We start from the raw sequence: 15,928 nt of genomic DNA on the forward strand, positions 1-15,928 counted from the left end.
GAAGCTCATTGACTTTGGCTTAGGTCTTCACAAATCCGAAGCCAGGTGTGGACTGGGTGTTCAGGCTCTTTGGTATAGGTAAGACATTTAGACCTTTTTATTTGGATTGCTGGGTCCAAGTTTTCCTGACAGTTATTGATATCGGCAAACACTAGTCTGCTGCAATGCTGTTTTTTCACTTCCAGGTTAGCTTCTGTTCGACTAGATTTCAATTCCCAATGTATAGAGAGTTTTTTTTTCCCGTTGCTCATTCTAAAACATTTAAACTTAATACCTGATTGTTTAGCTATGGGTGCTCCCACAAAACCTCATCAGAGCAGGAGTTGTTTCATGTTAACAAAATAATTGTCGTACTTTCATGGTTAAAATGATGAACTGTGCAGCACAGTAGTATATTAATATCAGTTTAGCTTAGAATATGGTCAGTATCATGTTTCAGCTTTTTAAAAAGACCAGAAACAAGAAACATCATGCTAAGCCTCACTGAACAGGCACGCTGCTGTGCATGCTTATTTTGGGGCAGATTTATGCCATGTCCCGAGTTGTATTTTTATGCAATTAAACACAACAGTGTTCTTCATTTTCTGTGTTGCTTTCCTCCCACACTCAGGTCTCCTGAAGTCATTCTGGGCCTACGATTTTCTGAGGCCATTGACATTTGGTCTCTTGGCATAATAATGGCAGAGATGCTCCTCGGCTTTTTGCTTTTCCCAGGGAGAAGTGAATATGATGTGGTCAGTATTATTGCTAGTTTGTTTCTACATCATTCTTAATATATATATTACTATTGTTTTGACATGTACCAATCTTAAATGGTGAGGCATTTTTATTGCTTTGGCTTTACTAAGGGCAGCCGCACCAAACAAACTGCTAACAAGACAAAGGCTGCGGTCGAACAGTCAAAAAAATGATGTCCTGTGTCTTTTCCTAAACACTTTACGTCATGAGGTCAAGGAAAGACGTGAAGGAGAAGTCATAAGGACTTAGGAAAAGTGCTAAATGAATCCGATGCAATGCTGTGCTGTATTTTGTTTCCAGCTGCGTTTCATCATCGACCTCCTGGGTGAACTTCCTAAAAGACTTCTGCATGATGGGATGAATACAGAGCTGTTCTATAATGGACATTGCAAGTATTGTTTGTATATGCAATGGACGTTCAAGGTATGATACCACAACCTTCTTTGACTTCGGTGGACAATGAATTACATGAATTATTCTCTGTTAGATAATTTGCTGATAAAATTGTTAACTCTGATGAAGAGATACCTGAAATAGATTTTGTCTTCTTTTAGAAACCATGGGAGTACCACATGGAAACAGGCATCGAACCAAGGGACACCAGGAAACACAGATTAACCTCTCTGGATCAGCTGAAAACAGTAGGTTGGCAAGTAGATGCTGCCTGCAGGAGGAGCATACAAAGTAGTGTCTTTTCATGAGCTATAAATGTATCTTGGCTAAAGTCAATAACGCCCTTTTTTTTCAAAATTTAGTTGAACCTGCAACAACAAAACAGTGCAGAGGCTGCTGATAGGAGTGCTTGTGTTGAGCTGTTGAAGGAAATGCTTCTGATGGAACCCAGGGACAGGATTACCCCAAGTCAAATTCTGGCCCATCCATTCATAACAACGAGCAACAGCTCTCAGTAAGTGTGATGTGCTTGAGTCTTTATATTATGCCTTCTTCTTGGCACACAGATTATCAGACAATAGTGGACATGGTTGATTACGGGCTGGTGTAAAATGCATAGTGTGTAATTTGAACATGACCGTAAAGGTGTAAATGTATCCTTTGATGCTAGGAATGAAACTGTAGTCGCTGAAACCACAGTCAGCAACACCAAAGACATCGCAGAGACTACTGATGACGACAGGTAGGTGATGATTTATTACTTTTCTATTGGATTGTGTTGTAAAAAGGGCTCATTTGTTGTATCAGTTTGAAACATTTGCTCTCAACTCAGCACACTTCCGTCTCTGAGGGGAACTGCTTAATGTATCTGAACAACACATTTTAGGGGGGCACTCTTCGTTAAGTGAATGCATCTTTGTTTACCTGTGGAACTTCTCATCCATGTGAACCCTCCTGTAGATGTTCAATAAAGCTGCCGCCAGGTGTCATCATGGTTCAGCCAGCGGAGAAGACCACAGAGACGGAAACATCGCAACAGAGTACTGCCTTTAAGTAAGATTTCACACACCAGAAATCTCATCGTATTCGGCCACCAGTGGTGGTATACAACTAAGTACATTTACTCATACTCAAGTACTGTACTTAAAAAGCGCTATAAGTTACAGTTAGCACAGTTAGCGACCAGCTGGTGAACATAGTGCATTTAGCAGCTAAGGAACCAGATATTGTACTTTTCTTGAGTATTTCCATTTCATGCTACTTAGATATTTTATACTTTTGTATCACTGCAATTCAGAGGGAGATACACTTTTTACACTATATTATTTTGACAATTACACTACTACTAGTTACTTAACAAATGAAAGAGTTTACATATAAAACATCTGATGATCTCGTAAGATAGGATGAATTGTTATAAACTACCCAACAGTATGTAAAGTAGTTAAAACTAGGAAGTACAGATAACAGCAGGTTGAACACATGTTCAATTGACCTGCACTGTCACACTCAAAAAAGATAATGTCATTGTTTCCCTCTAATCTGGACAGGCACTCTTTTGATCTTGTATGGGCCAACAATGACTATGTTTGTGTTTGTGTAGTCCCCAGGCTGAGCAGAACAAGATGGCCGACTCTCCAAAAACTAAGGACAATAGTGACCTCATATTGGAATCCATCAGTAATGAGCTAACTCATGACAGCTACCTCGTATTGGAGTCCATCACTGACAGTGTTAAAATAAGTTCAGATGAGGAACATGACATTTCGAGCCTCTGTGTTGAAGCGCCTGACTCACTTCTGAACCAGGAATACTCCTTGCACACGTCTGGTAGGAAATATTTACCTTTAGTTCTATGAATTGTCATGTCCTGCCACTCTTGATTTACAGCGATACCTTTAAAGTTGACGATTAATTTGCAGAGATAAGTGAGCCCAAGAAGAAGAAAAAGAAGAAAGGAATCCGAAGATTCTTCTCCAGCTTGAAGAGGATGTTTTTCTCCTGCTTCCATGTGCCTGAGGACGAAGATGATTGAAGGAGTCTGTGAAAGTAGTGAAACTCAATCTGTCGGGCCTGGTTCAACCTCATCACTGCAAAGCCATCACAGCAATTTCTATGGACAACACGGCAGCCCAGTTTGTACAGTAGCCACACGGCTCAAGGGCCCTGAACTAAAATCTCAGCCCCTGTTTAGGCATAGGTTTTTCCCCGGGTGCTCCAGTTTCCTATGTCAGTCAAAAAGTGTGTGTGTTTATAGACCACAACTGTAAAATGGACACAAATATGTATGCTAGTATAAAGTCTGTGTGGTAACTTTTCCTGTCTCAACTGGCAAATAAAATGAATTTCAGATGAGCTATTAGTACATTGTTTTGTTTCTCTTAAAGGTTCTATGTAACACTTTACATGTATGAATCACTTTTTATTGCCAATGTATTACCACCTTTCTCGGTTGCCTGTGGGCTGATTTCTGTGTAAAAGACTTGGGACTAAGGACTTTCTGTATACTCCATAAAGAACCTTTAAACCTGTTCTTCCGTGATTTACTAACACGGGTGTTTCTGGTATTTTGACTGATTAAATCCCAAACTAATTTGGGGCAATGCCACGCTGCAGTTTCAGCTTTAGTTTAGTCTCAAACCGCATTCACTCAAAACAATAAAGGGTTTAAGTTGTCCTGTCAAAGGTGTCAGTCAAGTACTGTCTCTGTATGTCAGGACTGAAAAGAGGTCTAATTCTCAATTAAAATGAGTGGAAACATTTCAATAGGTCTTTCTGTTGTTAATCCTGGAGACATCGTTGAAAACAGATGTTTTTTCCAGCTGTGATTGTATATTCCAATATGTGGTGCATTTAAGGACAAATTTCCCTTGCAAACATGTAACAACATGCCTTTGGTGCAACCCTCACACTCAAACTTTAAATTATTTTGTCACACTTGTGGTTAGGATTAAATGGTTTTATCTCTCCTTATTTCATTCATCCAGCAATTTTGTTTGCTGGTGTGTAATAAGCATTGCTGCCCACGATGGCTGCAGATTTTAAGTCTTGTTTTACCACAGTAAATATTGGAGATGTCCCACATTGTGCATCATTATCCTAAACATAAATATATTTTTCAATATATTTGTGACTCCTCATATTTACAGTGAGTCCCCCAGATAAAAGAGTCACTGACCGTTTATCCAATGAAGTTACAGTTCTTCTCCAGCACCTTCAAGTAAATCGCTGATAAACCTTCCCATGTGTATGTTCAGTAGCAATGTCAACAGACTCAGGGGTGACGCTAACAGACGATGTTATTTTGTGATGCTAGCTCCAGCCAGTTAACGATGTGGTTCAAAAAGATCTGAAAACAAACAAAAAAAATCACATAACACCAAACGCACCATATGAGTAAACATTAATGTAAGGATAAAGTACCTGTGAGTATTTTCTGTTGTGTAATTTGTGCAGTTTTGTGTAGTCAGGATGCTTTTGTTCTGAAACATTCACACAGGAAGTGTGTCCGTTGCTGCTAACGGAAGACAAACTGCCTGCAAACCACAACATAACGTTACTGTCAGGAGAGGCTTTACACAGTGAGTGAGAATTTACTCGAATTTATCATAAACGAAAAACAGGTCTATTGTAAGTTAGCTCGTTATGAATCTTCCTCGTCTTGATGCAGAGGGCTTGTTTTAGCTTGTTTGTGCTATAAAGCAACTTGTCAGTAACGGTGTCACCTACCAGCGCAGCTAACGGTGTCGTTAGCTATGTTTATATAGCCAGTCACGCTGGCTAATAGGTTTGTAGCCGTTGGGTCTATGCGGAGCTTTTAAATGGCAAAAGTAACTGACAGCAGAAGTTATATTTTAGTTTAAGTGAGTAGCACATTGAGCAAGGATTTTACTCACACGAGCAGACATGAGCAAACTGCAGCAAACCAACTGACCGCAGCACGAGAAGTGGCTTGAACGGTAACGTTACTTGCTAGCAAGTTTATATTGTAATGAATTGAATAGCATTTGAATGTAGCTTTTTTTCCCCCCAGGTTTGCCAGGCCTCCCCCCATTTATCTTATCTAGTACGTGCATTTACAACTTCCTTGATATGCTTGTGACTGCGCAAATTCTTTTCATTCCGTGTTCCCCTCAGATTTCTCGCTGATTAGGGAGGGCAGTGATACCATGTGGAAGTCACATGAACGACAAGGATGAGGCATAAACAACAAGGGGGCAGCTTGAGGAGAGAGCCGCTGCACAGTGTCTGCCATAGGGAGGGGGTTTGCTGCTTGTAAAGGCCCTGCACAAGCAGCCCCCTGTGTCCCCCTTTCCTGAACATATGCAATGAACAGCACTACTCAGTCCCCTGCCATCATAGATGGGGATGTGGCAGTCGGCTATGTGTTGGTGCCATTTTTCCTCATCACCATCATTGGAATAGCTGCAGCTGTGGTAAGTGGCTATTTGGTTTGATTGCCATAGGACGGCCTACATAAAGTTGACTTCCTGAAAATGATAATATGTCTACAAGCTGTCATATCTGGGAAGTTCAGTAGAAATATGTACACAGTATATGTAATACTCTTCATCTGTTTCAGGTCATGTATATAAAGTTGACTTCCTGAAAATGATAATATGTCTACAAGCTGTCATATCTGGGAAGTTCAGTAGAAATATGTACACAGTATATGTAATACTCTTCATCTGTTTCAGGTCATGTATATTCGTAAGAGAAGGAGGTAAGACTTTTAATCTATGTATATTGATTTAATGGCGCAATGCTTTTGCGATAAACTTGATTGGCTCTCTTCTGTGTCTCAATTTGGTTCATTAAATCAATATTTGATGTCTTTTATTTTGTCCTTCAGAATCGACAGACTCCGTCATCAGCTGTTACCAGTTTACACATATGATCCTTCAGAGGAACTTAATGAAGCTGAACAGGAAATGTTGTGGAGAGAAGAGGACACAAGGGTATGATGCACTGTTGGTTTTCAAACTTTTACCTGCAAGTGGGACAAGTTATAATGCTACCATAAAGAAGATATGCTCTCTTTCTAAATGTAGAGGGTTGGGTTAAGCATGCCAGACCTTAATAGACCACATTTTCCACAAAAGGCATGTCTACTGTTGCCTTGTCTCTGTGTATTTTTTTTTTTTAACTTTGTGGTTGAGCTTGGTTATGCCAACAACACAGCAGTTCCTCTATTGGTTTGTCACTTCCTCCCTCACATGGAAACATAACTGCAATAGTAGTAGTAGTAGTAGTATAGTAGAAAGATTGCAGCATTTGTTTTATTTGCAAACTTCAAATCCCTCACAATAGCAGTCAGTGGCTATTTCTTTTGAAATATGAATAGATTTTGGCTTGAATAACACTGTAGAAATTAAATTATTGGCTTGGTTGATTCCAGTCAAATATCATGCACTGAGTCATGAGAAACACTAGGTGGCAATATTGACCACGGGCAAAGTTGCTCATTCAGTTTGACTCCACAGTTGAGAAAATGTGAGATGGGGAAAAACAAAGACATCATATTAAATCCTTACACACTTCTTATTACTAGGTAGTTTTGGTTTTATCTGCTGGGGTTTTGTGATATCCATCCCTGAGATTTTTTCAGATAATCTGATACAGAGAAAGTGAATTGAATTTCATTTGTGGTGCTTAAAAAAACTAAAAAGCAACATCTTTCCAGAGACAGTGTCCCTGTTACTGAGGATAATCTAGTCCCAAAGGATACATATTGAGGTTTGTGGCTTATCCTCAGTAACCAGGACGCTGTCTCAGTTGCATGTTGCTTTTGATTTTCAAATGCTTTTTCATGCACAAATTAAATATCATTGCTTTGGGGTGGCAGCAGAAGTTTCATATACAGGAACAACACATATAACTGAAACTATCATATTGGCTTGTTACCACTGGCGGTAAGAGAGAAATCTTTTTCGTTTTACTTTTATTCTCATTGGAAACAATATTGTACTCAAGTTATGCTTTTAAACATTGCTGTGCTGAACTAATCAGTGCTTGTACTTTGCATTGGATGTCCTCAGGTTGTACAAGGTTGGGCCAGGAGTTATCAACAGCGACGCCCTCTTCTGACCAAAGATGTCAATGCATGATGGTAGTAAACAGAGGCATAGAACATTTTCAGTGGACTGTGGAGACGACCTTCAGCCACAGAGATCAGTCATTTTTGGAAGTCATGCTCAAGACTTTGTTTGTTTTTTTCTTTGCTACCGTTTGCCGTTATCTCCGAGCACATCATCAACAACCAGCGTTTTTGTTTTTCCTGTTTTATCTACAGACAGAGTGACTGTTAATTTGTGTGGTTCTCATGTCGATCCTGTGTGCCTAGCAGACGCAGTAACTTATTTATTTGAAATTATTTATTCAGACTTTTTACTGTGGTATTCAGTGACATGACTCAAAGTTAAGAAAGGAATCTATTTAAAAACCCAGGATCCTGTAGGTCTACTCTGTTGTTTACATACACATTGTTGTTGTGGGCGACATGCGGCAAACAGTTATGTTCCTGTGGGTTGCAGTTGGCGTTTGTACTATAATTTAGGGGCTGTTTTCACAGTGTGGTAAGAATATAACTGTTCTGCCCTAGTTAGAAATGATTGCTCTGGCTGTGAGAGGGTTTTTCATCATTGCCTGGATAGGTTGTTGTGTGGAGGTTGTTTACAGTGCATTAAAAACAAATATGGCGTCTTTGATGAAATTCCTTTAGTTTGCAACAGCCACATTTGTCTACGTGAAACACTGCGATATCAATAAGTGTTTTAAATTCAAAGTTTAATATTTATGGAGATAGAGATAGCTGTTAAAGTTAGGTTGGGTTTGGTTTCAGTTTATTTCAGTTTCATTTTGAGTCAAAAGTTTGAAGTCACCCTCTTTGCTTTTAATTTCCTCTCAGAATTTAACTAGCTGCCCCACGATCCGGATCCTTTTGCGGTTTAGCCAAATCCTATGACTCTTATCAATGGCATGAAAAGCCAGATACGGAGGTAAATAACACCAACCTCCTCTCGCCTCCTCTCCCCAAAATGAGTTGTGACTAGTGCCATAAATATGCCCTGTCTACAAGGCATGGCACCAGCACAGATTTACCTCCAGCTGAAGAGTCTGTTCAGATGAATGCCATAAGTCTGACTGTATCAAGCTCTCAGGAAACCTCACCTTTTTTTTCCATGATGGATTTTAACATGTGCCTGGCCTTTATTTGCCTCGCATTTGTGAATGTAAACTAAATACAATGAACTGTTGAGCTGTTCTTGAAGGGGAACATGGATTGTAGTGGTTATGGATATAAACGTCTGAGACAGATAATGCGTAACCTTGATGTTATCAGGTATGACATCTAAAAGGTGCTCCAGAGTAGGAATGATCCTTCACATTTCTGGACCTAAAAAACATCTTTACCCCAGAACATTTCTATGCATTATCTAGTGACTTTTTTTTCCTATTTATGTGATGTACCAATGAAATAGGGCACTCACTATTTAAACTGTACAAATATCCAATCTTATGACATTGATTTGCACTGATGAAACGCCTGTTAAACATTTCATGGAAGGCTCTGCTTTCAGGCTGCACTTGAAAAATCTAAGAACTACTGATGTAAATGTGAATTTGGCTGCGCTGTCATGAAGTTGCACCGGCTTGTTGCTTTGAGAGATTTGATCGGTTGGTTTAAACATTGAACATGTAAATAAAGTAATATAACTTTGTCTTTTGTGCTGTAATTGTCATTTGCTGCTTAATTAGCCTGCTAGTTCGAGTGCTGTACAGTAAATCTCAATGCACATCATAACCTGCATGTTTAGTTGAGTCATTGGGTGGAAAAACTTGTAACATTATGGACACACCCCTTTTAAAAAAAGTGACAGAAAAATGACAAAGAAAATTCTCTTTATTGACCATTTCTGATACAAATTGTTGTAGGGCACCATAGAAATATAGACATTGTACATTTATATACGGTGTACATTAAAAAGAATGATCCCATCCTGTTGAGTTTACAGTATATAAATGAACGGATGCAAGATGTTGGTATGTAGAATGACAGATATTGTTGAGTAGTAGTGGAGGATGTTGATAAAGACATTAAATGACCTTTGTATGAGTATGGCGAGGGAGGCGGTGTGTGCGGTAGTGCCAAACACACTGTGGCCAACAGAACAGTTAAGTGGAAAGAGCGCCCAGTCTATCACAAAACACACAAACATTTGTCCATGAAAATCTGAACCAATATTTCAGTGCACCAGAAGAATTCTTTTTAAAAAGGATAAAAACACACTTGCTAAATCTACCACAGTCAGCAAACACAGTTGTCAAGCTGACAGGTCTCCCTGACTTGCTTCACACATTTAAAAAAAAAAAAAAAAAAAAACCTGTCTGCAAGCTCCGGTTATAAACGAGCCAAGACGTGCTGCGTTTGCACACACAATCACAAACTTGATATCTTAAGATACCTCATTACAGTCAGGTTAAAAAAAAACAAAAAAAACCTTTGTAATAACGACATCTTTCCAACTCATGCCAGAGGTTACATTTAAAAAAACAACAGAAAACCAGTTAAATGCAATTATATGGTAAAGTAAGCTGTTGAGTGAGGTATGAAATACCAGGCCTTGTATCGCCTGTTTGCAGTTTTCCGGGTTTCGTAACTGAGGTTGTAGCAGCTTAGGTGTGTGGAAAAACCCAGTTAAGTGGACTGTGACTGCGGGTTCCCTGACACTTAGAAATACACACACATTTTTCCTGTAGCAGACAGCATACAACGCACATCTTCAAAAAGACTAAAGAAAGTATATTACTGTACTAAGTGATGACAAACGAGGACCAAGCTAGGTGAAGTAGTGAGAGCTAGATGGAATGAAAAAAAAACGTACAGCCCTGTTGGATAGTAGTGCCACCAGCTATCCTCTGTTACAATCAAACTCCTTGTTTGACCAATTGCAATTTGCCTTACGAGTGATTGAGTGAGCGCTTGGAAACTGAGGACCATGTGAAGACAAAGACGCCAATGTAACGGCATTTGTAAAAGCTCCCTGAAGAAACGACACTGATGCTCTCGGCCTAGAACTCTGCAAACCCTATCCTTAAAAACACACATTATACCAAAGAGATTTGAGTTTTATTATAACGTGAAAAGCAGCACACTCATGTTTTCTTTAAATGGTATGTAACCCGAAGGAACAAAACAGTAAGTCTGATCAGACTATTCCGATTACTAACGATACACTTTACATCTCCCCACTACACGCCGAGGACCGCGAAGGAAGTCTGAGAAGCGAAACTAAAGCTCAACTGTCCTACAGGAGGGGAATAAAGAGGACTCTGCTCTACTGGTGAGAAGGAGGGGGGGCAAAATCAGTTATGCAGGTTAGAAATGGAAAAAACACTTCTAACATCAGTTACCTATTCTCATCCTAAACGCTGAAGCTCAACTCCATCTATAATACGATGCAAAAGGATAGGTTAACCACTTCACACGAACAAACAAACAAAAAAAAAAAAAAAACAGCAAGTATAGGTAAAATTCACCTTTGTCCAGTACAAAACATGGAGAAAAATCTATATGCCCTACCATCTCAGATGCGGGTACAACAAATAAGTAACAGTAAGCAGAGAAAATGTCCTACAAACCATCTTCAGGGGAAAACACGGAAACGTCCAGGCTCCTTGGAGCACACTTTTGTCCAGTATAAAAGACTTGTGATACCATGACATGTAGAGAAAAGGGCTGTTACCTTTCATGTAATGCTTAGATCTATGCTTGAGCAAGGTCCATCGTTCTATCCAGTGCTGCATGATATTTGTACTGTGTTAACCCTCCTTTTGGCAAAGAGGGTTTTGTCGTGAACAGTGGTCATGTGGTGGCACTGGTGTTGGAGATACAGCCCAGTTCTGGTTAACAGTAAGTCAGTATGTTGAGTGAGGTAGCATGCGTTGTGAATTACTGGTCCTCTTCTTCTTCCTCTTCCTCCTCAGACGATTCCTGGGATGCCTTTTCTTCCTTCTCCTGTGACAGGGAGGTGAAGAAAAAAAAAAGTCCAGTCAGGCCTCGTCTACGCCCACAAGGAAAATGTCTCTCAACTACCATCAACACTCAGCAACAATAGCTGCCTGTGATTCATGTCTCAACGTGACTGTTTTTACTTTTCATAGCCCCGAGTACCAACATGAAAAAACATAAATGTTATTATAAATCTCTTTGATAAACCACCGTGGCATGAAGAACACCCAGGGGAAGGGTGAGCCATCTGTAGTGAAAAGTGATTCATAAGACTGGTGAGTCACAATGAGGCATCCTGCTTTCGCTCCCTTGCCTTTCCTCCTCACTCACTACAGGCCCAAGACGTTCATTCATAAAAATGAGACGGATAGTTAGGAGGGTAACTTTGGGTCATTCCTTTCTGTGACTAATTCAATCCAGACTTCTTTCAGAGTACGCCCTAACCACTCATGCACATGACAGAATGTTACTACAAGACCGCAATTTCTTCCTAGATTAAACATTGCTTTTTTGACCTGCTGTACGTAATCTGGCAACTCATTTTTGCAGTTACAAAAAGAAAAATCATGCCGTCAAGCTGCACAACATTTGGATTAAGAACATGAAGAAGAGTTTTGACAGTTCAGATTAGCCTTTAAAAACATGGAACAGGTAGAGAAACCATACGCGACCAAAAAGCTGCTCTAAATGAACACACAAGAACCAAAATAGCTGTGATGAGTAAAAATGACTCGCCTAAGAGGAAGGAGGCAGGCAGGAAAATTAGGAAAATGCAATTTTGCCTAGCAGACAGTCATACCAATCATAATTCAATCGGAAGAGGAATGGTTTAAACAACCATGAGCACTGATGTTACACTGTTTGGACTCTTACCTCCTTCTTAGGTCTTCCCCTGCGTTTCCCCCCTGTAGATGGGGCTGCTGTTGCCTTCTGTGGAGGAAAACAGAACAAGGTTAACAGAGGTATGGGCGTGGCACCACAATGCATGTTGTGATCTTCATGCTCATCTGCTCAGCTAAAGCCAAGACTTTGGGGGGAGGCAGTGCAAAAACCTGTGGTATAAACAATCCATATCTCCACAGAGCTCTGCCTCAAGCTGCCTGCAGATGGCAGTACTACCTCTGTAATGAGACAGATGGAAAGGGGGCATTGGGTTCATTGGCTATTATCTGGAAGGCCGACAGGAACTGCACACAGGGCACTCCAGTTCGCTGGCCACCTGGTCTGAGGCTCAGAGACAGCTGGTGGAACTGAGCGGAGACACAAACCCTCTGCAGCTCGGCCCTCGCTGCTAAACCTATATCATACATGTATGTGCATTTCACCCTCCCTCTCCCTTTCCCATACATAGCAGTGGAGACAGAGCGCACGGGGGAGCTGGAGGGTTGGAGTGAGGGAGAAAAATCAGTTGTTGCTATGGAGACGACAGGCAGAGAAGAACTAGGGCTGTGTGCTGGGAGGGGGTGGAGGGGTGCTTAGTGTCAGCTTGGAAACAGTCTTGCGGCCTCTGCACCTGCACCACACTGTGCATGACAAGCTGCAGGAAGCTGGAGGACAGGAAGTACAGGGTGAGCATCACTCAAAAAAAAAAAAAAACACAGTAATGCAGTAAACCAAGGTCTTTACAATGGGGAAACCCTAGCCAGGCTATTTCTGATACAGGAGGGAAAGCAGCTAAATTGCAGCCAACCGATATATCACAAGTAACAGCAGGACGTCCTTTTAAGAGGATGAGGTTAGCTACCGTTAAAAATGCTCATCAAGCAAAAGGAATCGAGGGTTAGAAAAGGGAAATGCTTGCGAGAGTGTTAGATGGGACAACGGACGCAGCGTGCAGCTTCGTTGAGAAGCTGTGCCCGTCTTTCTTGCCATGGATGCCATTCCGACTCAGGATGCATGCTAGCTTTTGCTGAAATCATGACTTGCCGCTGTTTAAAAACACGGCGGCAGACAGCATTGACTTACTTTGCCCTTGCCGGTTGCCTTGTTTTTGCTGCCCTTCGGCCGTCCTCTGGGCCTCTTTGGAGTAGGGGACCCACTTGGTTCCTGACAATCAAGACAGACAAGATAAGGTTAGCATACCACAGCATCTAATATTTTAGCATTTATAACATAATAAATAATGTGGTCATGGACACTTCGGCATGCAAGACTCATGAGTATCAAGGTCAGTAAGACTGACGTGTTTTGAAAGACCGACAGGTGGTCGGAGCCACAGGTTGCCATGGAAACAAACTGTTGTCTCACAACTAACCTACTCAAAAGAAACTAAAACATTGGTCCGCAAATGAAGTGGAATATCAGGGTTTACATTTGCATGGATTACTCCAAAATGCAAAAAGGTAAATTCAGCACGAGATGAGCTATCTTGTTCATGTGATAATTTGTGGTTGAGAGCCATGTCATGGCTGGCTCGCCTCCCGTTGCATTTCTAGCGTGTTTACAACCGCAGCTCATGGCAACCGAGCAATTCAATACTAAAAACACACCGCCGGTGAGTGACAGCTATATGAGCCATTCTGTGCCTCCACACTGCTATGCCATCCATTTACATGAAGAGCAGAGGTGGGTCGTGAGGGGGGTTAAAACCAGTTTAAAGGTGTTGGGTTACAGGTTGCTTACAAACCGGTGAGACACACAGGAAGTTTGTTGTACACTTCTACGTTTACACCTGATAAGGGGGTGAGCGAATGGTCACAGGGGCTTGCTGCAGCCATATCTTGATTCAGCGGGCTTATGACATGGATATGCATGAGCACTTCACCTGCAATAATATCCACCTGAGCATCAACTGGAACAGATGTGGGCCTGTTTTGTTTCTGGTTTTACACCTCAAAGGCCTCCTTTCTCTAAAGATTCCTACTCTTGTTGTGTTTTCGGTAAGTGATACTCTTGTGGCATGCAAACATGATATAATGACACTTCCCCCCCAAATAATGTAAAGGATAAACATGCATTACTTACGTCAGAGGACTTTACCTGGGGCTGCTTGCGGGGTCTTCCACGCCCCCTCTTCTCTGTTGCCTCCTTCTCTTTCGGTGAGACTGTCCCCTTGTCGCTCATGTTTGCTTAGCTTTTTCAGACCTAGGAAATAAATCACACCGACAAGCCGTCGAGTTCACACACACACATATACACACACACACACACACACATAGCACAGGAGAATACAAGGGCAATTAAACTCGCTGACCGCAACAACAAACCACAAATGACCGGGCTAACCGCACACCGGTAACGCGTTTAACTCAATTAATCCGCATTTATTTCCAGTTCTATTTCTGTCTCATCTGCGCTCCGTTACACAGCCGACGGTGCCGCACAAACAAGGGATTGACATCAAAACCGGCTCGCATGATATAGCTGGGTCTCCGTAGGCGGTCGGAGGCCGCGCAGATCTGCAAAAAGACTCCTGAACCCGACGCTGACTTCCCGTACCAACCATGTTCAGAGGCCCCGCTTGCTGCTGTTGTTGTGGCCAATAATCGGGCCTTGCATGAAACTATCTCACAGCATGTCTGCACGCCGGGGCCGTGGACAGATATCCCACCCGACACACACATACACATACACACACAGTGTCTGACGTGTGTTCGGTGGGATTTGCAGGCTACGACCACGGCCTGCATGGACACATATAAAAATAAAGGAACAACAAAAACAGAAAATGCAAGCGAGGGTGGTTGGGTTGGTGTGCGGCGGCTAAAGCCCGGGCCAAGGCAACAAAAGACGGCTTCACATTTAGAGCATGCAGCCTCCTCTCGCCGGAGCTCCAGCTCTGTAAAAAAAAAATGCATTTAAAAACATCGGTTCTGGCTTGTCGAGCATGCAAAGTTTCTCTCTCTCGCTCGCCGTCGCGTTACTTGCACTCACCTCGCTAGGCTGTAACCTCTGCTCTAAATTTAAGACGAAATGTTTCCTTTAAGCCTGGCTGGTTGTACCCGGTTAAAAGCCTTGCGCCGATCTATAGGCTACAGCTTTTATTCGTCAGACAACACACAGCCCGCCCCTTCCAAATCCCAGCTCATGCTGCGTTTAAAAAGACCAAGTTATGAATTGGAAAGGAAGAGGACAGGTTTTTAAAAGAGAAATGAGTTAATTTTTTACCAGCAGGTTGAGAAGTTTGTTCCTACGACGTCCTATAAATAGCACGTGCGTCTTGTCTCCTGCAGATAAGGGGAAAAGGCGGCAGCCAGGAGCAGTTTTAGGGCAATTTAAAGAGCCGCCCTCATGGGAGCAGAAACACTAGAGGGCGGAGATATGATAAATGGGCCACCAACAGTACTAGAGGAGCTCAGCCCTCCTCCCCCCTCCCCTCCCCCGCCTGGATCCTTCATATCCTCCAGGTTTAATCACAAAACACCAAATAGCACGTGTAAAAGTAGCAGAATGTCATTTCAGCAAAATAATGTATTATCATTATATTAACTCATTATAATATGTTATTATAATGAACTGTAGGCTATACATTTGCTCAACAGTAAGCAGTCTCCATAGTGATGGTGAGTGAACTATGACCTCCCCCAATGTAAACACAAGCCGGTTTTAAGCTCAGAAAAGCATTTCTTGTTCTTTTCCTCCTAAAACATGACCGTCTACAGGGGTGGAAGAGGTATTCAGATCCTTTACTCGAATAAAAGCACCACAATGTAAAACCGCCCCATCGCAAAGAGAAAAGTAAAAGTAAAAAAGTGAGAGTAAGTCAGCAAAATGTACTTAAAATATCAAAACTTTATACAAACTAGGATTTTATTGTTTTAGTCGGTCAAGGTGGAGCTAATTCTA

The 15,928-nt window shown here is 41.6% G+C and overlaps 1 protein-coding gene across 1 annotated transcript; it reads right to left on the reverse strand.

Moving 5' to 3' along the window:
• Positions 1-10,996: 10,996 nt before the first annotated feature.
• Positions 10,997-15,081, reverse strand: hmga1a (high mobility group AT-hook 1a). The gene is made up of 5 exons (XM_070909665.1): positions 15,017-15,081; positions 14,108-14,227; positions 13,109-13,189; positions 12,017-12,073; positions 10,997-11,149 (listed from the first exon to the last, which is right to left on the reverse strand). The coding sequence occupies exons 2-5, from the start codon at positions 14,204-14,206 to the stop codon at positions 11,084-11,086; spliced, it is 303 nt and encodes a 100-aa protein (XP_070765766.1). The 5' UTR covers positions 14,207-14,227; positions 15,017-15,081; the 3' UTR covers positions 10,997-11,083.
• Between the last annotated feature and the right edge of the window lie 847 nt (positions 15,082-15,928).

The sequence above is a fragment of the Enoplosus armatus genome, chromosome 8 (genome assembly GCF_043641665.1).
Source record: "Enoplosus armatus isolate fEnoArm2 chromosome 8, fEnoArm2.hap1, whole genome shotgun sequence".
Classification (NCBI taxonomy): domain Eukaryota; kingdom Metazoa; phylum Chordata; class Actinopteri; order Centrarchiformes; family Enoplosidae; genus Enoplosus; species Enoplosus armatus.